Raw genomic sequence first — 24,495 nt, 5'->3', positions numbered from 1 at the left:
CAAATGCCAGCAATAATAATTTCATTAACATTCTTATTCGATAGGAGCACAATGCAAACAGGTATGAATCAAAGGCTTGTTAAAGACTACCAAGAATCACCGGGGAGACAGAATGGGGAAAATAACCTATTGACCATAACAACAAAAAGTATAAAATAGCTGGGTATGATAGGACGTTCTGGCCGAGCGGGGAAGCAGAAAGAATAGTCAAAACAACACTTGTGCACACTTCCTCACACTCCCCACTTCCATCAAGCTCCGTTTAAACCTACTGTTACGTACAGCAGCTGCCACTCTCTACCTGTGCGGTGGATGTGTGAAGTCTCCCCATCAAGTCCTAGGAACTGGTTTGAGCAACTAAGTAGTAGGACGCAGGAATGAATTGCTTCCAGGTCACCTCCCACCCGCGGAACACCCAGAATGTCTCCGCTAACCCTGTGCCTCAGAGTTCAAACCATTATTCCGGAAATGTGAAGTGATCTTCTGGTCCCTAAATATACCCCACTTAGGGTCACAGCCCTTCTGCCAAACAGACCTTGGGGGACGTTGATGGAGCCATCCCACCAAAGAGGGCCATCAGAAAGCAACCTACAGTAATGCACAGCACGGTGACCCTAGTCAACAATCCTCTTTTGGGTGCTTGAAAATTGCTAAGAGTACATTTTTAAAGTTCTTGCCATACACAAAAGAATTGTAACTGTGAGATGAGGGGAGTGTTAACTAACCTTATTGTGGTAATCATTTCATAATATACACATATGTGAAATCACCGCATTGTATACCTTAAATTTATACGTTGTTATGTGCCAATTATATTTCAATAAAGCTGGAACGTTTTTTAAAGGAAATCAACCTACAGAACTAATCTGTACATCAATTTTTCTGTTATGTCAATAATCAGATCAGTAAGATTCAAGGACTCTATAAGAGAGAGATGTATAAGAGAAACGACAGCCTAGAAATATGCCCTATTACACATTTTTTAATGAATACATGATGAAGGAGGTACTATAAACCATGGTGAAAAGGTACATTACCAGAAATATTGTGGGAAAAATTGGTTAACTGCTTGGACATTGTCTTTTTAGCTGTGTTTTTAAATTGTTTTCAACCACGAGGCATCCAAATTCCCTTTTTTAGTTTAATATAAAAAATCCAAAATGTATGAAGTGTTAAAAATTTTAAAAGCCAAACCATAAAAAAATCTAGAAATACAGGCATAGCGATCCACATTTTAAATATTTCAAGGCCTTCTAAGTTTAAAAGTAGGGATGCACACAGAAAAAGATATTTAGACTTGAAAGGTATTTTAAATAATTAATGGGTAAAAATTTCCTAAACCTGATGGAAAATACCAACCTAGATATCACAGAAGCTCGGCAAACCCCACACAGCGAAAATATAAATGAACCCTCATCAAGACACATTATAGTTAAAGCCCTATTCTCCAATGTTACTTAGATTAGTTTGTTTCTTCACCACCTCCATGAGGTGATTTTGTTACTCGTTTGTAATACGGTGAAATTCATTTGTCACTGTGTGTGTTCTACTTTGGTACGTTCAGAGGAATGTTACTCCTCCCTCAGTCCTCTACCCACCTCTCCCATTCTTTTTCCCCTATTCCCACCCATCCGCTCATCCCCTGTAGGTAAACAATGTCATTAGTTTCTGATTCATCCTATAGGTTTCTCCTGTATTTATTTTCGCACAAATACACACACACACACACACACACACACACACACACATTGATATCAGGCGAAGACTTCTCAAATACGATGCAGAGAGCACTAACCATAAAGAGAAAAAAAAATTGTACTACATTAAAATCAAGAATGTCTGTTATCATCGAAAGACAGCATTTAAAGATCGGGGAGACAAAAGGCAAAGACTAGGAGAAGATATTTGCAATATGTTTCTCTAACAAAGGTTCATATTCTCGTATTTAGAATACTTGGATACTCTTCAAAACTGGTAAGAAAAAAAAGTGGCTAACCCAATAGAAAGATGGAAGGAGACCTGAACAGGCACTTCACCAAACAGGATGTTCATATGGCCAATAAATACACAAAAAGGCACACAATTTCGACGCTCACCAAAGAAACACAAATTAAAGCAGAAATGTGATACTACTACATACCTGGCAGAATGGCCAAAATGAAAAGGACAGACAACTCCAAGCGTTGAAGAGAACGGAGAGCAACTGGAACTCTCATCTACTGGTGGCAACATAACTTGGTACAATAATTTTATAAGACGGTTTGTCAGTATCTAATAAAGCTGGACATACGCATGCCCTGTAACCCAAAACTTCCACTCCTGGGTGGCAGTCCATCTTTATCCTGGCCCCCAGTGCATCACCCCTCTTTGTGTGTGCGTCCCTTTACTGTAGAATGCCACTGCTTCCCCTGGCAAGAGCCGAAGCTCTCCTAACCCTGTGAATCTGTGGCTGCCCTTGTGACCTGCTGTGACCGATAGAATACGGCAGAACTGATTTTGTGTGAGTTCCAAAGAATAGGCCTTAAAGGCGTCGTAGCTTCTGCCTTTGTCCTCTTGGGATCCAGCTACTGGGTAAAGAATTCCGGGATATCCCGCTAGACAGAAAGAATTGAGGTACCTAAGTTCAGAGCCAACACCAAAGTCCCGGCCATGCGAGTAGGCCCACCTAGACCTCCCTACACAGCCCAGCTAGGTTGAGTGAGGCTGAGTGACACCACATGGAACAAAGACATGCCATCCCCACTGAGCCCTGTTCAACCTGCGTGATCCACAGAATCACAAGGAGTTAAATGGTTGCTGTTTTTAAGCCACTAAATTTGGGGGTGGTTTGTTATGCAGCAATAGATAACTGAAAATGAGTATACAGCAAGAGAAAATGGTCTGTATGTTCACCAAAAAGGACATGCACAAGAATGTGCATAGCAGTACCATTTAAATTACCCAAACTGCAAATAACCCAAATGTCCATAAACAACAGAACGGATCAGTGTTGGCATATTCATAAAGTGAAGTGTTATTCAGCAATGAGAATGACCAAATCGCAACAGCGTGGATGACATTCGCAAATACAATGGTGAGTGAAAGACAGACTCAACACCGTATGCTTCCACTTATGGAGTGAAGTTCAAAACCAGCCAAACCAATCTAGGATACAGAAGACAGGAAAGTCATGATGGAGGAATTGGGAAGTGACTGGGCAGGAGAGAGGCTTCTGTGGCTCTGAAAATGTTTTCTTTCTTCTGGGCGCAGGTTACAAGGGCCTGTTTACTTTGAAAAAATGTACTGAGTCATATACTTGTGATTTGGGTACTTATTTTAACATAGGTTAGACTTCAAGAAAAGTCTACATCAGAAGATTAAAACACTGTCCCCTTCTTTGGTAAAAATTTTTAAATATTTTTGAATCACCTGCAGATTTTTTTTTTTTTACATGCATATTTTTTAAAAATACAGAGCCTGAGTAAATATCTCCGGGCTGGAACCCAGCCATCTGTGTCTGTGAATCTCGGTAAGTGATTCCAGTACACAGACCAGATCCAAAGAGTAGGTCATTAGCAAAAAGAGTGCCGTTTCATTTCACCATCATTATATTTCCTCTCAGAAATATTTTGCCAAAGAACATGAAGCACAAACAACTGTCTCCAAATTGCAATTATCTGAAAGAAAGAAAATGGCAAAATACCCACTTCCGCCCACTCCCCACTCCTCAGGTTTGGCTATTCTACCATTTAGAAAGCTCCTACGGATCATTAAATGCTTTAATTAGTTTCATACATATGCGCTCAGCTCAAGGCATGCCATTAAAACACTATTCTTTTGCCGCTTTGAAGGGTGCTCGCTAGATGATTTAAAAGAAGCTCTTAGATGACATAGACTTTTAATTAGAACCAAAAAATGACCCAAATTAAAGAACAGTGAGTCTGTGAGTCGAGCATCTACCTTGAAGAGAACAACAGGCATCTTGATTTGCAGAACAAATGCATGCCCCGGGAATAACCATCATTTTGAAACCATTTTGAACCATCTCTACATTGTCTGTCCCTGAAATGATTTCCTTAGTCATTTCAGAAGGACTAAATAAATGATAAACAGACAGAGAGACAGACAGCTGGCTATGCGGCAAAACAGACAACCGTGTTCAAGCCACCATTTCCCCCCAGATTCGTTTCACGAGATCCTCAAGACAGTTTGATCTCTCGGCACACAAGTTTTTGTGGATAAAAAATAAGATCCTTTTCACTAAGCTACTTTCTGTATATCAAGAGATTGTGGTTCAGAGAAGGTGTTCAGCAAATTAACATTGAGTGAAATCGAATTCAGCTTTTTCTAAGTGAAAAAAAGTAAATGACCAATTTAGTCAAGTCAACAACAATCAGCGAAAAAAGCCACTTGACCTGATTTCACCAGTTGTTTGGGGTCGCAAAGGTAAGACAGGTGAGCATCGTTTTAATTTCTTAGCGTTCTCCCATCTTCGGAGTTTACATCCCTTGAAGAGGGCAATTCGGTATGTAATGACTGCTTTTCAAAAGACTAAACATTGTACTTACCGGGATCTTTCTCATGTATATGTGCGTAGTTTTCCAACATGAAGGAAAAGAAGTTGGATAGCTGGACAAAATAAAAATACGTTAGTCAATTGATGGCCCCCAAACAGCTACTGTGGCAAATGCTGTTGGTGTTCCAAGCAAGTGCTCTTCACTCTTCTGGAACAGTCATCTCCCAGCTGCCTTAGGTGCTAACAGGTCCCACCTCCACCTGCCTCCCACCTCCCTCCTGGCCCTTCGCTGGTGAGCCGCACCTCCCCCAGAGACACACAGGATATCACAGATCCTCCCTCCTTTTTATTGTTAAAAATGTACTTTTTTTCTGCTAATAAGCATTAACGCTGGATTCATACATCACTTTTGCAAGCTTGAAAAAGGCCTTCCTCACTCATCTATATTTTCTTCTAGAACTCTCACAGGTTTGTTCTTGGGAAATGTTTCCATTTTTTAACTCCTTCAAGTATTTTTTCCTTCATAAAGTGACAACTTTACTATTGGGGCACGTACCCAAGAACAGAATAAGGCCATTTTTCATCAGCTGACTAGACATCTGGCAGCCCTCTTCAAAATGTGGACTTCAGAACTGAAAAACACCATCTTCCTGCCAAATCGCACCCTCTCCAAACGGCTAGTTCCAAGGCAGTGTCACTACATCCTCCGTTACAGTTTTCGCCAAGGTTCCTCAGCTTAAAACGGACCCCGACTTTCTTTGTTTTTTCAATTATGAGGGGTAAAGAGAAGCACTTCACCAAAAGAAGAGACGAGCTTGCAAAACAGACCTGCAATTGGCCTTGTTCATCGGCGTATTCGATGGACTGGAAGATGGTGAGGGCATAGCGCTGTCTGGCCTTCAATCGAGTGCTGTAGCCCCGGTACCAGTTCTGGATGACCAATGCAGCTTTGAGCACTGCAGCGCCACAGGATATGAAAATTAGAGAAAACCAGTTACCATGCAGCTGTGGGATTGGGGAAGGAGGTATTCCGGAAAAAAAACAAAAAACAAAACAAAACCCAGTCTGCCTGGATTTCCAGGTTCTAAGAACATAACAACGACGGTGAAATTGACCTTTAGATTTTTGTAAAATGTCCTCAAGTCTCAAATACTCAGAGAACACTGATGGCCTAGCCACTGTCAGTAGAGTTTGGGCGGCAAGAAGGCATGAATTTGAATCCCGGCTCTGCTAATTACTGCCTGTGTGACTTTGAGAAGTCACTAAAACTCTCAAAGCCTCCGCTTCCTCATCTGTAAACTGGGGAAAATAACAGCACCTAGCCCCGGCACTACTTAGGCATAGGAAGTCTACGTATGCCCTATGAAGTAGCAATTCCATTCTTCACCACGTACCCCCAAGCAATCCTCACACGGCCCAAGAGGGAGACATACGGGGTGGCGGTGTTTCTTTGTTTGTGACACTAGGGAGTTTGCCACCAATGGGGCCTGGCTGTCCACCACTAGGAAGGAGAATGTGTAACTCTGGTAGGTGCACACCACGGGCCATCAGGCCACAGCTCGAAGCAATGGATTAAGTAAACCCACAGCAACGTGGCTGGGTCTTAAAAACACAGCGCTTCAGTTAGAACGGTTGTTGACAAGTTAAAGACAATGAAATATAACACATCACTTTACATAAATTTAAAATACGTATACACAAACCCAAAATATACATGTCCTAAGAATATATACGAAGGAAAAGACATTAAACCAATAGAGTGGGTATTTACGGGGAAGGGGGGGGTGAATGGGTATGGGGTGCACGGGTAAAAAGGAGCAAGCAAATTAATTAACTAAGATAAGAAAGGGTCTTGCACAGACCAGGGATGGCAAAGTACAATGAACTGAAAAGTACAATTCGCTCCAGCCTCCGTACCTGAGATTCAATTGATAGAAGATGGATAAATGAACACACCTCCCTCCTTCCCAGAGTTACAAGAAGGATGAAAGGAGATCCTACAGGTGAAGAGTTTAGCCCCACGCCTGGTTAATAAATGGCTAAACAAACGGCTACTGCAGGGATAAGCATGGTCTTGTTTGTGGATTATTCAGGCACACTGACTCCGTTCTGGGGCTCTGAGCCTTGGAACCATCCTGTAGCTTCATAGCTTTGAAGAAGGCAATCAGGTGAGAGATAATGAGATTTAAAATATAGTCTCTTATGCCTTCCTCAAATTTTAGAGTGAAGAGCAGTCAACACCAGCTGGCTTCTTTTATTCATGTTATAATTTTTCCCAGTTAGCACATAAAAATTAAGAGTTGACTATAACAAGAACAATTTGAATTCTAAAAGCAGGATTCTAGCCTCCCGTCCCAGGATCCCCGGCTCAATACTGCTGTGGTATTACTAGTCATCTGAGCGTACTTATTTATGAGTTTCTCCAAGGCTCTCCGGTTCCAGAGACACTCATTTCATTATTCAGCTTCCAGAAGACCCCAGGAAGTAGACATGAGGTCAAGTATCATGATCTTTACAGGGAAAAACCACAGGGAGAAGAAACAGAGTGACTTGTTCAATATGATAAAGCAAATGATTGGGAGGCTGAAAATCTCGAGTGTTCTCACCATATGGAGAGCCCAGGCTCACCTGAAAGGTCTGTTCTACGGGACAGTCACTGTCATGACCAACCAACCCTGACCTCAGGGGCTCTCTCTGTTCATCAAGCCCAGCGGAACTGTCCAGGGCTATTTACTGAGCACTTACTGAGGGTCGGGCAATGGACTCTTTTCCATGATCCTCACCGCACTGTGAGGCTGAGAGAGACTAGCCAGTAAGTGGAAATGAACAGCAAGGGCTTGAACCCAGGTCTCACTGATCTGTAGCCCACGCTCTTAACCTCCATAGAGCTACTGACCTTTTTCTGTGCCTCAGTTTCTTCATCTGCACAGTGCTGTAGTAGAATAAATGATCACTAAAGTCTCTTCTACTTAGGATTTGCACCACCAATAATAAATAACCATGCTTATCATTTCGATAATTAATAATGGAACAAAGCAGCGACCACATGTTAAGGGTGGACTGTAAGACACTTGGTCCCCACAAGTATCATCTACGTGACACATAAGGAAACCTCGCGTTCAGAGAAGCAAGTATCTTGTTTCTAGTCACTTATCTAGTACAGACTCAGCTCTTCCGAGTCCAAACTCTGGGCTCTCTCCACTATCGCCAGTTACTTCATTCCCTAAACCATTTGCACCTTTCCTTCGTTTGAGTAAGAACTGCCACCATTCCTTGAATGCCTACTATGTGCCTGCCACTAAGCTAGACGTACGTTAACTACCACCTCTACTCCTCCTCCACGAGGGGAAATAGGTGATCCAAGCCCCCTGCCCTATCTCTGCCTTGCTTCTGCCCCATCCCTTGCTGGGATCCCACCCCACCCCCAGGCGGGAGCTGCCATTTTATTTGATAAGGCACACAGTACTTTCACGGGCTATATTTTACTAGTAGGAGTGGAAGGGAGACAACAATGCTCAGTTCCCCGGCTCCTGCATTTCTTCTTCTGCTCCAAAGGCATTCCCCACCCCCTTCCCGGCTGGAAAATGCACCATCCGGTACCTGAGCCCCTACACCTGGGCATGAATGCCACTTACTAAGCTATCACGTGTCAGCTGTCACCCCACACTCCTCTAGTCCGCTCCCTGATGCTCTGCCAATAGGGGGAGTGGGGGGCGACAGTGAGGCTGGAGGAAGGAACCAGGGACACACTCCTTCCCATCTGCTTCCCGTTCCTGTTAGTGGAACCTAGCAACGGCTCTCCACCCTGCACCCCCATTCTGCAACCCCCCCCCCCCAGCAGTTTCTCCTGGTAGCTGCACTGGATCCAGTCTGCAGTTAGCCAGCACTTGCAAAACCAGCCTCCCAGCAGCCCCTCAGACACACCAGCGCCAGCCGGGCAGCCCCCATTCTCCAAGGTCTGCGTTCCAATGCTGCGGGAACCCTCCTCCAAGCTTCTACATTTTAAGAATTCCAACCTCTCCCCTTTGTCTCTCAGCCCTACAGATGGTAACTTCCCCGTAATTGCTACCTCTGTATACCTTAGGGTTCCTTCAGGGACCTTTCGGTGACCTAGGAACAACTCGACGCCCGATTGACAGTTCTTTAAATTCACCTCTGTCGTCAGATCACTCTATGGTTTCTGCCTCCCGACTAGGCCCGGCCCGATGAGCCGGTGTCACTGGGTGGGAAAAGCAGGCTCAGGTTAGGCCTCAAGCGTCCAACTTCCCGGACGCTCCAGCTCAGGCCCTTCCCAGAATCCCACATCGGGGTTTGAGTACCTCGGCAGCGGCTGATAAAAGGGGCTCTGATTCACATCCCGCTACTGCTCCTTTGGCTTACGGCCCCCCCCACCCCCACCCCCAGGGCCCTCTCTGGCGCAGGGAAGGAGACGGGCAGGGCAGGGTTGAATGGACCAACATCCGACCTCGAAAACCTCACCTGATTCCTAAGAACCCACCCGCTCGCCGCACGGCCGCTCTAGCCAGCTGAGGACGCTCTCCTGGAGCAGGAACCCCCAAAACGGCAAAGGTTAGAGCCCAGGTACGAGAAACCCTACCCGACGGGTTGCCGGCCCCATACCTCCCCCAACCCTGTGTGCAGAGTTGAAGACCTGTGTCATCCAGTCCTGAACCTGCTGGACAGCCTAGGTCCCCTTCTGGTCCTGCTGCTTCATCACGTGACTGGTGACAGGGCTTGTCTTCCCCGGCACATTAATTCCATGCAGAAAAAAAACCAGAGTTAAAGCTATTGCCATATGTGTCCCAAGGGCCTCCTATTTTCGTTTCTAGAAGGAAGCAACAGTATGGGTTTAACAAGTTACCTGGCCAATTTTCTGTCTCCAGCACAGGTGGATTCTCTATTACCAAGCCAGGGTGTTTTGGGTTTGGTTTTCCCGTGGCTTCTTTCCCATAGTGGCCATCATTATCGTGGGAGTTTGTGAGAAATTAAATATCCACGTAGGTCAATGAATAAGACAAAAATTCAGAGCATTGGTTTTGTGCCGGACACTGTGCTTGGTGCTTTATGCAGATCATTTCATTTCATTTGATTTAATCCTCCCACCAATCCTACGAAGTGACATTATCCTCATTTTACAGATAAGGAAACTGAGGCTCAGGAATAACTTGTTTGGGGTCACATCACTTGTCTTTGGGAGAACACAGAGTCAAATCCGGATCTCTGTTATTCCAGAAACTGGGCTTTTAACCATAATGTCGTACAACCCAGGGTGGCACTTGGAATCAGCCACAAAAAAAATGAGACAGTATCTCCTCCCTCCCATACCTTCCCTACCTCACGTTCTCTATGCTCTTCACCTGCTCTGTTGTTCTCCGTTCCACGTTTTACCATCTGGCATTCTATATGCTTGTATGGTTATGTGTTTATTGTCTATCTTCCCCTATTAGCTAAGCTACACGAGAATAGGGACTTCATTTTGTTCACTGCTATAACCCCAGCACCTGGGGTAAGGCCTGGCAACGGATATGCGTTGAACAAATGAATGAATACCTTCTAGGGCTGTTAGAACAATAATCTATTAGTAATGTATAATAATGTACTAGTAACGTGTTGCTATAGGTATTAGTAATATACCAATTAATTGAGTGACTAATATAAAACGCTTAGCATATTGCCTGGCACAGAGGAAGCACTCAATAAATAGCAGATGCTTTTTTTTTTAAAAGTAAGGTGGGAGGGGCGCCTGGGTGGCTCAGCCGGTTAAGCGTCCGACTTACGCTCAGGTCATGATGTCGCTGTCCGTGAGTTCGCCCCCCACATCGGGCTCTGTGCTGATGCTCAAGGCCTAGAACCCGCCCTCTCTCTCTCTGCCCCTGCCCTGCTCATGCTTGCTCTCTCTCTCAAAATAAACATTAAAAAAAAATTTTTTTTAAGTAAGGTGGGCATAACACAATAATCGCCTCTCTCCAGTCTAACAACTTCTAGTGCCCCCCCCCCCACATTTCCTAATGATACATAAATTCATTAAAAATTTCACAAACTACTGTGGACAAACAGGCTACCATCCCAGAACCCAAGAGTCAGGAGCAAGAAGAACTGTGCCAACCAGAATCCATAGGGCTCACTCCTTTAGAGAGCACAGTCGTGGCTCAAAGACCGCCTTCTCAGTGAGGCCTTTCCCGACCCCTCTTTTCAAAATGGCACCCCGCTGCCCATTGTCCATCTCATTCCTTATTTTCTCACCCTGGCACTTATCACTACCTGCTACAGCACATATGTTACTCATTTGTTAATTGGCTCTCTCCTTCCACTAGAATGTAATCTCCATACGGGCTGGGATGTTAGTCCGCTGGGTTAGCGGCTACAACCCCTGACTCTGGAACAGCCCCTGGAACATGGTAGATGCTCGGTATATATATGCTGAGTGGATGAAATTACTCTTCAGTTAAGACTTTCTGTCTTGTGTTTCTCTTCGTGCTGACTGGTAGAGTCTTATCTTTGGTTTGTTTTTCAAATGAGAGTTTATTTGACAGACAGTTCTTTAAACCAGAACCTTACATTCAGGACAATAAGGCATTTAAAGACTCTCTGCTTTTGAAAGTCTGCTGACAGAGGCCTCCTGAGGAGGCCCCAGGATGAGCAAATATTTAATGTAACTTTAAGGGGCCTAACATCCAGTCAGGAAGAAAGAGAGGCTCAAGTGTGATAGAAGTCATTAAAATGAATTCAAATGAACTGGAAAGAGAACGAAGCAACTAGTGGCCAAAGGCTTTAAACAAGGGGGAAACCATCTCTTCCTTCAGCACTTTGAAGCATGATGACACTATAGTCTGGCTTAACTCTGGGACCGCAGACTTCTTGGTTATTCTTGTTTACAACTATTCCACACCTGCCATCTGCTAGAGTGTGTGACTGTCATAGAGAGACTTCTCACTTCACTGGAGAAACGGCTCAAAGCACATGCGCAGTGGACATGAGATGGTCACAAAGTCTGCTTCTTGGGCAGCAAGCGAGACAAGAACCGTGTGAGGCTCACTCATCCGCGAACTCGGGCAACCCTGCACAGCATTCTTGTCCCTAGAGAGCATTCTTTTTTTTTTTTTTTTCCAGATGTTTATTTTTGAGACAGAGAGAGACAGAGTGTGAGCAGGGCAGGGGCAGAAAGAGAGGGAGACACAGAATCCGAAGCAGGCTCCAGGCTCGAGCTGCCACCAGAGCCCGACGCAGGGTTTGAACTCACAGACTGTGAGATCATGACCTGAGCCAAAGTCGGACGCTTAACCGACTGAGCCACCCAGGCACCCCTGGAAGGCATTATTCTTCAGAGGGAAATGAGAGTAAAGCATGAGGCCCAGTCTCCAAATACTGACGGGCACTTCAAACAAAACCATCACTCTCCCTAAATGACAAGAGAGATCATAAATTTATCATTCTTGGAAACCTCTGGTGTTCCGGTCAGAGAAGGGCAAGAATTAGAGGTCTTTTCTTTGACTTTTTATTTACTCATGTGCTCACCCACCCAGCAACCCGTCCACATGAGATAATAAAAAATAAATTTTGAATTGGTCATCTGGAGACTTCCATTTTGGTTCTGACTCAAGCAGGTGCCAACTGTGTAACTTTGAACAAATTGTTTAACCTCTCTGGTCCTCAGTCTCTCGCGTGAACCGTGAGAACTTGGAATTATGTGATCTCTAAGATCCTCTCCAGTTCTGAAATATTCTAATTCATCCTTCTATTTTTTTTTTTTTTTTTTTTTTTTAGGGCCACAGCTTCAGCCTACCTACTACTGCACATTGCAAAGCTGAAAATAACAATTCAAGGACAAAATAGGGCAGGTACATGTGAACACTCAGCTTAGAAGCTTCTGGACAAAGAAGACAAATTCTAAAGGCTACTAAAACAACAACGACAGCAACAAAACAACTGAATTATCCCTATAGAAAAATCCAAGTCAAGTCACTAACATCCTTGGCGTCTGCATCAAGAATTGTAGCAAAGTTTGCTAGCAAGTAGTCTGGGAACATTAAACACTTCACCCATCATTTCTCTTTTAAATTGCCTAGAGTCTGATTACTGTGTATGATCGGTTAAGTGGCTCAAGTGACAGCCAAGAGAAGATGGATAGAGATGGACGGGGAAGAAAGTGAAGACAAGCGTGGGCTGGGAGACAGAGACACATGGGAAGGGGCTAAGGTCCGGAGGTTTCAATGAAGATCAAGAGATCAGAACATGGGATAGTCATAAAGACTACAGAGGCAGAACTGATGCGGGTGGCCACAGGGGCCAGGAAAGGGGAGTGAGCCTCTCAAGTAGAGTGAGGAAGGGGTGCTGGAGTTTAGGAGATAAAGGAACTGAGACACCAGTGCATTTGGGCTTGTCCACGTTTACAGTGAAGCTACTCGAGATGATGCCAGGACGTGGTTCACGGAGTCTGCAATGGACGGAGGAGGGAGAAGAAGGGAAAACAAGCAAGAGCTAATAAACGGCATTCCCAAAGGGCAGAACCCTAGGCTGCGGCCACCACAGACTTAACAAACACATCTCAGGTTGCACAGGACTGGGATATTATTTGTTTACGTTTATTTGTTCATTTTGAGAGAGAGAGAAGAGAGGGAAAGAGAGAGAATCCCAAGCAGGCTCTGTGCTGACAGCACCCTGATGCAGGGCTCGATCCCACGAACCATGAGATCATGACCTGAGCCAAAATCAAGAGTCAGATTAACTGACTGAGCCACGCGGGTGCCCCAGGACTGGAACATTCTTAACTTTTTCTCTGAAAGATTTTCAGACATATGGGGAAAGGTGAGAATAGTACAATTGTTAATATTTTGTCACATACGCATTCTCCTACTCTCTCTCTCTTGCTCTCTCTCTCCACACATGCCTACCATTTCTTCAGTCTCCTTTATTCTAACACAATTCCTTAGCCTTTCTTTCTTTTTAATGACACTGAAATTTTTGAAGAGTACAGGCTAGTTATTTAAAATATCCCTCAGTTTGGATCTGTCTGTTATTTCCTCATGATTAGATTCAGGTTATATATTTTGGCAGGAATAAGTGATGAGTCTTTCTCAAGTATGTTACATCAGAAGGCAGATGACATTCATTTGTCTCATTACTGGTGATATGAACCTAGATTACTTGGTTAAACTGGAGTAAGGTAAAAGGGCCCACAGCGTCCACCACCTGGCTAAGTGCAAACAGGCTCCTTAGGCGACGCGCCCCCAGGCGCCTGGGTGGCTCAGTGGGTTAAGCATCCGACTCTTGGTTTTGGCTCAGGTCATGATCCCACGGTTGGTGAGTTTGAGCCCCAGCTGGCAACGTGGAGCCTGCTCGGGATTCTCTGTCTCCCTTTCTCTCTGCCTCTCTCTCATGCTCTCTCTCTCTCTCTCTCTCTCAAAAATAAAATAAATAAACAAAAATCTTTTTTTTTAATTTTTTTTTATTATTTATTTTTGAGAAACAGAGTGAGACAAAGCATGAGCGGGGCAGGGGCAGAGAGAGAAGGAGGCACAGAATCCGAAGCAGGCTCCAGGCTCCGAGCTGTCAGCACAGAGCCTGACGCGGGGCTTGAACCCACGAACTGTGAGATCATGACCTGAGCCGAAGTCGGACGCTCAACCGACTGAGCCACCCAGGCGCCCCTAAACAAAAATCTTAAAAAAAAAAAAAAAAAAGAACTTAAAAAAATATCCATAGGCCCTAGCTGACCAATGGACTACTTACTACTGAGCACAGGTACCAAAACAAAGGAAAATTCCATGTGTTCCCATACCTCCTCACCCTTCCCTCCTTAGCTATAGCCCCCCCCCCACCGCCTCCTGGCAGACAGTCTCTCCTTTGATGCTCCTTGGCAGAATATTCAATAAACTTCATTTGCCTTTGCTCTGCCTCAAGTGACTTCCTTCACCACCAGACCCCACCCGATCGGATGGATCGCCCCACAGCGGCCACGTCAAATTCTCTACTGTAGATGTATTTATTTGCTCCCTCTTTACAATTAATAAACAATTTTCAGGAACATGCTTTAGGACTGTGTATATATTCTGTTCTCCAAAATATCCATGGATAGTTTTTGCCCAAATGAATTCTTTCTATGGTAGTTGCAAAAATAGTGATTTTCGAACTCATTCTCTCTACATTTATTAGGATTCAGATTGTTAAATGCCCCATTTTAAAGCCTTCTTTTATTTAACGGGGCAATGGAACAACACAAAGATTACACGAAGCCCATCTTATGGAAGTTTTCATAAGAATTGCAATCCTTGGCTACAGCATAGTTCAGGAAAATATGAAGCTTTAGCCGTACGATACCGAAATAATAAGCTAAATCAGTAAAACCACGAAAACGACAGTTTACAAGTAACCGTGAGCTCTCTATCATTTGAATTTCTGCCAATTTTGTAAAGAATAATTATCAGGAAGATCTCAATTTTTAAAAACTATTATATTTTTAATTATGTAAGAAATTTAGCTCTGTAAAAGTACTACTAGCATTTTAAATTATTGAAAAATTTTCTCATAGGAAATATGTTCTATTCAACAATTCAATCATGACCTCTAATCCTCACTCGGAAAAAAAAAAATTAAATGTCTTGACTGCAATTCTGTTTTATGTCTCCCCTGTTATTAATTACTAATCTGAGTTATACTGCCACATTCATTCACCCAAGGTCAAATACGATCAGCATTAAATTTTTGCCTTTTGCAGCTGCTGAAAAGATAAGGCAATATAAAGCCATAATTGTGTAAGAAAAGTGTTCTGATTACAGGAAATAACTGGCAAGTGGGCCTCAGGTAATGCCCTTTCTTATACTCCGTTGAAATATGTCTCTTTGTAACAGGATTTTCTAACAATTAACAGGATCCAACTAAAAGCTGGCTCCTTTGTGAACTGTCTAGTCAAGGCTAGAAGCTGGTGAAAAGCATTTAAATGGGGGAGGTGGGACTTCATACTCTTCCAGTAATACTTTCTACCCCCCAAGAGCTCATGATTCTAGAGTGGGTCTCTAAACAGTCCGTGGCAGAGTCTCATAATACTTAACATTTCTAAAAGTAGATGTGGATTAGTCACACAGCGAATAAACAAAAAATATGAAGATGCATTTAATTGGTGTGAAAAATGAAAAGGATGTTTGGTTTTTGTGTGCCTGTTTCATACAGGCAATAAATGTGTTTGTAGTACCATTCCTATATAAACCTCAAGAGCCACACATTATCATATCAAAAAGTGAACAACTAACTAAAAATTATTATTGAAAGGGATCATAATTTCAGATGCAGAAAGTGGTCTCCTTCCACAAAGAAAAGTACTTGTTTAAAATGATTCCCTAAATTCTGTGCTGACAGCATGAAGCCTACTTGGGATTCCCTCTCTCCCTCCGCCCCTCCCCTGTGTGCTCGCTCGCTCTCTCTCTCTCTCTCTCTCTCAAAATAAATAAATAAACATTAAAAAAAAAAAAGATTCTCTAAGGGGCGCCTGCCTGGCTTAGTCAGTAGAGCATGTAACTCTTGATCTCAGGGTCATGAGTTCAAGCCCCATGTTGGGCGTGAAGTTTACCTTACAATAAATAAATAAAATAAAATAAAATAAAATAAAATAAAATAAAATAAAATAATTCCCTAAGAGAACTCTTATCGTGATGAGCACTGAGTATATAGAATTGTTGAATCGCTATATTGTGCACCTGAAACTAACATAACACTATATGTTAATTATCCTGGGAGTTTAAATTGATTGAATTGGTTAATTAAATAAAATGTAATGATTCCCAACTGATGCCAACAAACCAGGGATATAGTATATGATATAGGCCGAAAATGAAGATTTGGCAGTTTTGACATACTGATGATAATGAAAGCCATGAGAGTAAAGTTACCGAAGGAGAGCATTCGAGTGACAAAGTAAGAGGCCCGAGAGGAACCCAGAGGAATCCTAATATTTAAAAGTTGGGAGAAAGTGGAGCCCTTATAAACAGTTCAGAGACACGGGGACAACCAGGAGAATGGGCCGAAGCCAAGGGCCATGAGTGCAAGAGTGCCAAGTACTGCCAGGAAACCCAGCAAAATAAGAACGGAAAATGGTCCGGTGGGCTTCAAGGGCATTCAAGAACTTGTCAAAATCATTGTCCGTGGGACGGAATGAACCACGAGAAGGTGGGAGACAGCACTGTGAACGTCCCCTTCAGGAATAAGCTCTGAGAGGGAGGAGAGTCAGTGGAGGGAACCAGAGGGAAAGGGAAGGCCTTTCTTCCAAAGGGAAAGGAAAAAAACAGTTACAAAAGGCCGTTTTGGACAATGAGGAAATTCTGAATATGAACCCTATGTTCAACAATATTAATCCACCAGTGCTATAATTTTTTTCAGTGTGATACAGTATTACAGTTATATAAAAGAAAAACCCTCTTTTTAGGACACTCATGCTAAGTATATAGAGGTTAATATCATAATGTCTACAGCTTTGCTGTCAAATGGAGAAGGCGCAGGAGACGGAGAAAGGGAAGGAAGGGAGAGCGGGAGAGAGAAAATGCTAAAGGGTTAACAAGCTGGTGAACCCAGCTGACGGGGATGTGGGGGTTCGCTGTATTAATCTTCCATCTTCTCTCTGTAGGTTTGCAATTTCTAAAGATAAGAAGTTGGGGGTAAAGTAAAACAGAACGACATGAAGGGGAAAAAACGTACCCAAACCCAAAGAAAAGGAAAAAAAGAGGAAAGGCACGTGAGCACGTTAAGAGTGTTAATGCGGTAGCAGCTAAGGGAGTAAGCAGCAGAAGGGGGAAATGAATGCCCCCACCCCTCCACAGGTGCCCGCAGCTATAGAGCATATTGATAGTCTTTGGGTGGCACGAACTTTAAAGAGCATCTCATCTGATGTCCCATTTCACTGAGGAGGAAAATGAGGGACATCCCAGCTCACAGAGATTTCTGCTATACCTCACGATGCCAATAAAGACCGCTTGGTGGCAGTTATAAAAGAAAATCCAACAATAACAAGAACGGCAAAGGCCCCTCTAAACTTTCAGAAAACTCCTCAGAGATCAACAAAGATAAAGGAAACAATGCCATTGATTGTTTTTCCATGAAGGTCCCAAATTTAAATATACAGCATTGCAAAGGACTTAACTTTGGGAATGTGGAGGTGGGAGATACGGGGCTGGGGGTGGAAGGAGGGGATCTCTCAGGCAGCTGTGAATGGCTTGCTCCTTAGATTTTTAAACAATAAATAAACTAGACGTTATTCCAAGAACTAAAGAAATATTTGGTTTACTAGTTAGTATTTTTAAACTTTTAAGTAAAAATAAAGAACAAATATTTTTTAAAAGAACAATCTCCATTAGAGAAAATTTCCATTTCTCATAGCTTAAAGCATCCAAGTGCACAGCCAAAAACGCTGCATAGCCTTTGTAGGCTCCTCAGCACTTAGGGAAAATGAATAAATGCATTTCTAAGTGGTTTCCAGGGAAGAAATAAAAGAAAATAAATCATCGCGTCCTCAGAGTATTCCATGGGGAAGAAAAGGCAACAGATTATTAATTCAAAATACATCAATATAAAATTTTAAGTATAAAGCGAAGCTCAGGAGAATGAAATTGCAATGTTTCATTTCCATTTTTTTGATAAATTCCTATTTTACAAGTCAGGGCAGCATATCCAGAGGGGCATGGACTTTGGAATCTGTCAGAGCTGGTTCCAATTCAGGTGAACTAGGACATGACTTTGGACAGTTCTTTCATCTAGGTTCAGTCTCCTCATCTAGAAAAGGAAACTAATCGAAGCTTCCTCCAAGAGTTTTGCAGAGAAATAGAAATAACGAAAGTAGTAGGCAATCAATATAAATGACAGCTATGATTGTTCCCTTCCCCGTTGCATATCACAAAAGAAGCGAAATAATAATAATACAGCATTGATGCTACTTCTCTACGTGGAAGGTAGATAGCCCACAAGAAGGGGTAGCCTCGATTTTATATGTGGGTTACTTTTCCTCCAAAATGCCCTGATACACTAGGAGGCAGAGTTCTGTATTGAGGCCGAATGACCAAAGTGGGAGGGAAAAGCCCTTCACTCTAGTCAGACCATGAGAAACAGGAAGCAAGCCCTTACGCGGGCTCTGCCACTTACTAGCTATGTGTCTGTCCTTAAGCAAATCACTTTGCCTCGCAAAGCCTTGGTTTCCTTTTTTTACAAATTGAGAACAACCTTTCACAGCCTGTAGAGATCAAATGTATATGAAGGGGCCCATCCAACTATAAGAGCACTATGCAAATAAAAGGTACTTTGTAGGAGTAAATTTAATTAAAGTTAGTTTCCAAGAGCAGCGACATTGGGAGGAACCATAGAAGGGTGTGACGGTTGACGGCAAAAAACCCACTGTACTCAGAACTCCTTGGGTTCAAACCCCAACTCTGGCAGTGGTTAGTAATCTGACCCCGAAAAGTACTCACTCGCGGAGCGTGAGAGCTTCTTCAACTACACAAAAAAGGAATAGTAACGCTTGACTCAGGTTTACTGCAAGGATTAAATAAAAAGGATGCAGAATATTGTGAACACTCTCTAGAATATAGTTAGTAATCAGGAAATAATAGCTACCATTTTCTATCAAGAGCTTTCAAAACATTCATAACCCTTAACACAATAAGTTCATATCTAATCACCTGAATATGGGAATAATCCAAAGTAAGGAAAAACACTACATAAAGAAATTCTTCTAAGTACTGTTTATATTAGTGAAAAAAAAGGTCCCATGTTAGAGGAATAATTAAGAATATGATGATTGGGGCGCCTGGGTGGCTCAGTTGGTTAAGCGTCTGACTTCGGCTCAGGTCATGATCTCACGGCTCATGAGTTCAAGCCCTGAATGGGGCTCTGTGCTGACAGCTCAGAGCCTGGAGCCTGCTTTGGATTCTCTGTCTCCCTCTCTCTCTCTGCCCCTCCCCTGCTCACACTCTGTCTCTCTCTCTCTCTCTCTCAAAAATAAATAAACATTAAAAAAAAAAAGAATATGATGATCTATCCATTAAATGAAATGTTCAGTAATGGTTAAAATGTTTACAAAGCATTTATAACAACTTGAGAGATGTTTATGTAACAATGTCTTAGTGCCAAAAGCAAGGCTACAAAAAATTAATGTTTAGGATGATCAAAAACCTACACTATACCAAAAAAAAATAAAACTGGAAAGAAATTATCAAAATGTTAACAGTTGTTGTCTCTGGGTAGTGGAGTGAGGAATATTAATTATTTCCAAATGCTTTTCTATATTTTACAGTATTTCTAAATGAGAAAAACTTTTTATGGATAAATATAAGTAAATACCGTTGCTTCAGTTTTCAGCAGATTTATTATTACGAAGTCAGAATAAACATTGACTAATATATTCAACAAGAGATAATGGAAGAATAAAAAAACTATAAGGGAATACTTTGACAAGTATATGCTAATAAAGTAAATAGCTTAGATGAAATAGGCAAATTCTTAGGACACAAAATGCTGAAAATGACTCAAGAAGAAATAGAAAATCTGAATAGATCTATAACAAAAGTAAAAGTAATCAAAAAACTACCCACAAAGAAAGGCCCATGTTCAGCTTTATTTATTGATTTATTGATTTATTTATAGAGAGGGGGAGAGAGAGAGAGAGAGAGAGTGCACAAGTGAGGGAGAGAGGCAGAGGGAGGGAGACAGAGAGAGAGAAAATCCATGCTGAGCATGGAGCCCAATGTGGAGCTTGATCCCATGACCCTGGGATCATGACCTGAGCTGAAATCAAGAGTTGGATGTTCAACCGACTGAGCCACCCAGGAGCCCCTCTACCAAACAGTTAAAGAATTAATATCAATTCTTCACAAGCTCTTCTAAAAGATAGAAGAGAAGAAGGAATTGCAACTCATTCTACGAGGCTAGTATTACCCTGATATCAAAACCACACAAAGACACCCCAGGGGAAAAAAAACTATAGACCAATATCTTTTATGAATATAGATGCAAAAATCATTAACAAGACACTAGCAAACTGAATCCAGCAACATATAAAAAGTATTATACTCCGTGACCAAGTGGGATTTATCTCAGGAATGCAAAATTGGTTCAACATCTGAAATTCCATTAATGTATACTGTATCATAGAACAAAGGGCAAAAACTGCATGATCGTTTCAATACATGCAGATAAAGCATTTGACAAAATTACACACCACTTCTTAATAAAATAATAAAAGCAATCAATAAACTAGGAATAGGAGTGAACTTCCTCAACCTGATAAAGAGCATCCTGGAGAAAGGCACAGCTACTATCAGACTTAAAGGTGAAAGACCGAATGCTTTCCTCTATGATCAGGAACAAGACAAGGATGTGTAGTCATGAATTTCTATTCAACAGTAAGAGAGGGTCTAGTCAGGAAAATTATGCAAGAAAATGAAATCAAAGGCATAGAATAGAAAGGAAGAAGTAAAACTATCTCTATTAGCAGATGACACAGTTTGTAAATAGAAAATCCTAAGGAATCAACCCAAGTCTTGGGATACAAGATCAATATACAAAAAGCAATTGTTTTTCTATACACCTGCAATGAACAATCCAAAAATGAAATTAATAAAACAATTCCATTTTGTAATAGCATTCAAAAGAATAAAGTACCTGGGGTAAATTTAACAAAGGAAGTGTAAAATGTAAATTCTGAATGCAAAAAATAGCGTTGAAAGAAATTAAAGACCTAAATAAATGGGAAGACATTCCATGTTCATGGATCAGTAGATGTAACTGTTAAGCTGGCAATACTCCCCCAAATTGATCTACAGATTCAATGCAAGCCCCATCATCATTTCAGATGGCTTCTTTTGAGAAACTGACAAACTGATCCTAAGAGTCATATGGAAGTACAAGGGACCTGGAAAGCCAAAACAATCTTGAAAAAGAAACAAAGGTAAAGGACTCAGAATCCCAATTTCAAAACTGTCTGCAAAAGCTACAATAATCAAGACAGTGTGGTATTGGCATAAGGAGACACATAGATCAATGGAATAGAATTCAGAGTGCAGAAATAAACCCTCATATTTACAGTCCATTGATTTTTGGTAAGAGTGCCAAGACTACTCAACGGAGAAAGAACAGTCTTTTCAACAAATGGTCGTGGGGTGACTGGATATCCACATGCAAAGAATAAATTTGTACCTCTACCTCATACCATATATTAAAATCAACTCAAAATGTATCAAAAACCTAAATGTAAGAGCTAAAAATATAAAACTCTTAGAAGAAAACATAACCATAAATAATCTTGGCTTTGGTGATGGATTCTTTGTTAAGATACCAAAATCACAAGCAACCAAAGAAAAAATAAATTGGACTTTATCAAAATTATAAAACCTTTCTGCTTCAAAGGATATCATCAAGAAAGTGAGAAGACAGCCCACTAAATGAAAGAAAACATTTGCAAATCATATACTTGATAAAGAACTTATAACTGGAACATATAAAGAATTCTTACAACAAAACAATATAAAAACAAATGACACAACTAAAAATGGACAAATGATCTGAATAGACATTTTTCCAGAGATCTACAAATGGTGAATGGGGTGCCTGTGTGGCTCAGTCAGTTAAGTGTCCAACTCTTGACTTCAGCTCAGGTCATGATCTCACCGTTGGGCTCTCTCTGTGCTGACCGTGTGGAACCTGCTTGGGATTCTCTTTCTCTCCCTCTCTCTCTGCCCTGCCCCTACTCATGCGCGTGCTCTCTCTCTCTCTCTCTCTCTCTATCAAAATAAATAAACTTAAAAAAAAAGACATTTTACAAATGGCTAATAAACACATGACAAGATGCTCAATATCATTAGTCATTAGGGAAATGCAAATGAAGACCATAATGAACTACCATTTCATACCCATTAGGATGGGTATAATCAGAAGGACAGACAAGTGTTGCAAAGGATGTGAAAAAATTGGAACCATCATAGGCTGCTGGTGGAAATGCAGAATGATGCAGGCACTTGGGAAAACAGTTTGGAAGTTTCTCAAAATGTTAAATATTGAGCCACCATATGACCCAGCAATTCTGCTCCTAGGTATATACCCAAAAGCACTGAAAACATCTGTTGACACTATAACTTGTACACGAATGCTCATAGTAGCAATGTTCATAATATAAAAAAAAAAAATAGAAACAACCCAAATGCCCACCAACTGATGAATGGGTGAGTGTGCATATTCCTACAATGGAATACTATTCAACAATTAAAAGGAATGACATTCTGATTCATGCTACAACATGAACTTTGAAAACATTATGATGAATGAAAGAAGTCAGACAGAAAAGACTCATATGATCTGATTACATTTATATGAAATGTGCGGGAAGAGTCCGAATCTATAGAGACGGAAAGGAGATTAGTGATTGCCTAGGGCTGGGGAGGTAGGGGGTAGGGGAGTCACTGCTAATGGTTTGGGGGGAGGATATAAGAATGTTCTAAAATTGATAGTGGCGATGGTGGTACAGCTCTGTGAACATACTAAAAACCGGTGAATTAGACGCTTTAACCTGGTGAGTTGTGTGGCATGTGAATGATATCTCAATAAAACTGCTCTTTTTAAAAAGCAATGCAGGAAAACAGTTTGACATTTCCTCAAAAAGTTATACACAGAATTACCGTAAGACCTGGCAATTTCACTCCTAGGTATATACCCCCAAAGAACTGAGAACAGGGACTCAAACAAGTACACGTACATTCATGTTCAAAGCAGCACTATTCACAGTAGCCAAAGAGGTGGAAATAACCCAAATGTCCATCCACAAAGGAATGGACGCACAAAATGTGGTCTCAACGTACAATGGAATACTATCCAGCCTTAAAAAGGAATGAAGTATGATAGATGCTACAATCTGGATGCTAAGTGAAAGGGGGCAGAAGGTACATTGTATATGTGACATATCCAGGATAGGTACGTTCACAGAGGCAGAATATAGACGGGTGGTTGTCAGGGGCTGAAAGGAGAGAGAAATTGGGAGAAACTGCTTAATATAAAAGGGTTTTTGCTTTGGAGTAATGGAAATGTTTGCAACTAGAGAAAAGGGCAGTTACACAACTTTGTGACTGTACCCAATGCCACTGAAATGTTCCCTTTAGAATGATTAATTTTATGTTATGTGCATTTCACCTCGGTAATTTATTTAAAAGAAAAACCAATCCAAAAATCTAAAGTAATATTTCCATTTACCTGCAACATTTTAAAAGTTGAGAAGTATTTCAAAAAGAGAGAATTCACTGTTAGGAGTTTGGCTTGGCCTTTTTGTTTGTTTAACCTAAGAAATTTGGCGAAATTTAAAGAACTCTATGTAATCCTACATATAAAAAGATAATTACTCGCTTTACTCTCTTATGGTAAATTATGACCATGGAATTAGCTCAGTTGGAGCTTTTGAAAGATTTACAGATTTGAAAGAGTTAGTACATCTCCCTACTGTGGGAGATCGGTTTTGCTAACTCATGGAGCAGAACAGCATTTGATTCCCAAGAGAAAACATCACACGCTAATTAGTAGAGAATACTCTGCATCCTAAACTGTCCATCTTAAGCCTGAGTGAACTTCCAAAAGCAACATGTGGAAGAGGAATTAGGAAAATTATCTATAACCTAGACACCAGAGGAATGGAGCGTGAGAGTGAATAATTCACATAATCTTCCCAGTTTGTTTGTTCTTTAAGTTGCTTGTGGAAACTATATCTCTTAAACACTCAAGTGAGTTGCAACTTGGTAGGTATGAGAACCTCAGTATGAAATAAACAAAGGGAATACTTAAGCCTCTAATTATATAGGGGTCTTGGGGGGGCATGTCATGTATTTAGAAACAACACCCTTTTGGGGAAGCAGATGATCTTGCATTTCCCAAACTCTACCTGGAATATTCTAAAAACATGGGGGCAAATCTCATGAAGTTCTGTGCTGAATAGCTATAAAAAATAATCCGATCACCGAGTTACAAACTCTAATAAAAAGTCAACGATG

The 24,495-nt window shown here is 41.6% G+C and overlaps 1 protein-coding gene across 4 annotated transcripts in view; it reads right to left on the bottom strand.

Annotated features, from left to right (window-relative positions):
- Nucleotides 1–24,495, bottom strand: part of PPEF1 (protein phosphatase with EF-hand domain 1) — a 108,854-nt gene that overhangs the window by 67,294 nt on the left and 17,065 nt on the right. For all 4 annotated transcript variants that reach the window (XM_045471524.1, XM_045471522.1, XM_045471525.1 and 1 more), the window contains 2 exons: nt 5,324–5,451; nt 4,548–4,608 (listed from right to left, as the gene is read on the bottom strand). In XM_045471524.1, the coding sequence (XP_045327480.1) occupies nt 4,548–4,608; nt 5,324–5,451 (189 nt within the window). The remainder of the gene's footprint in view (nt 1–4,547; nt 4,609–5,323; nt 5,452–24,495) is intronic.

The sequence above is a fragment of the Leopardus geoffroyi genome, chromosome X (assembly GCF_018350155.1).
Source record: "Leopardus geoffroyi isolate Oge1 chromosome X, O.geoffroyi_Oge1_pat1.0, whole genome shotgun sequence".
NCBI lineage: Eukaryota > Metazoa > Chordata > Mammalia > Carnivora > Felidae > Leopardus > Leopardus geoffroyi.
The sequence above is the reverse complement of the archived record's forward strand: the minus strand, read 5'-3'. Positions and strand labels throughout refer to the sequence as shown.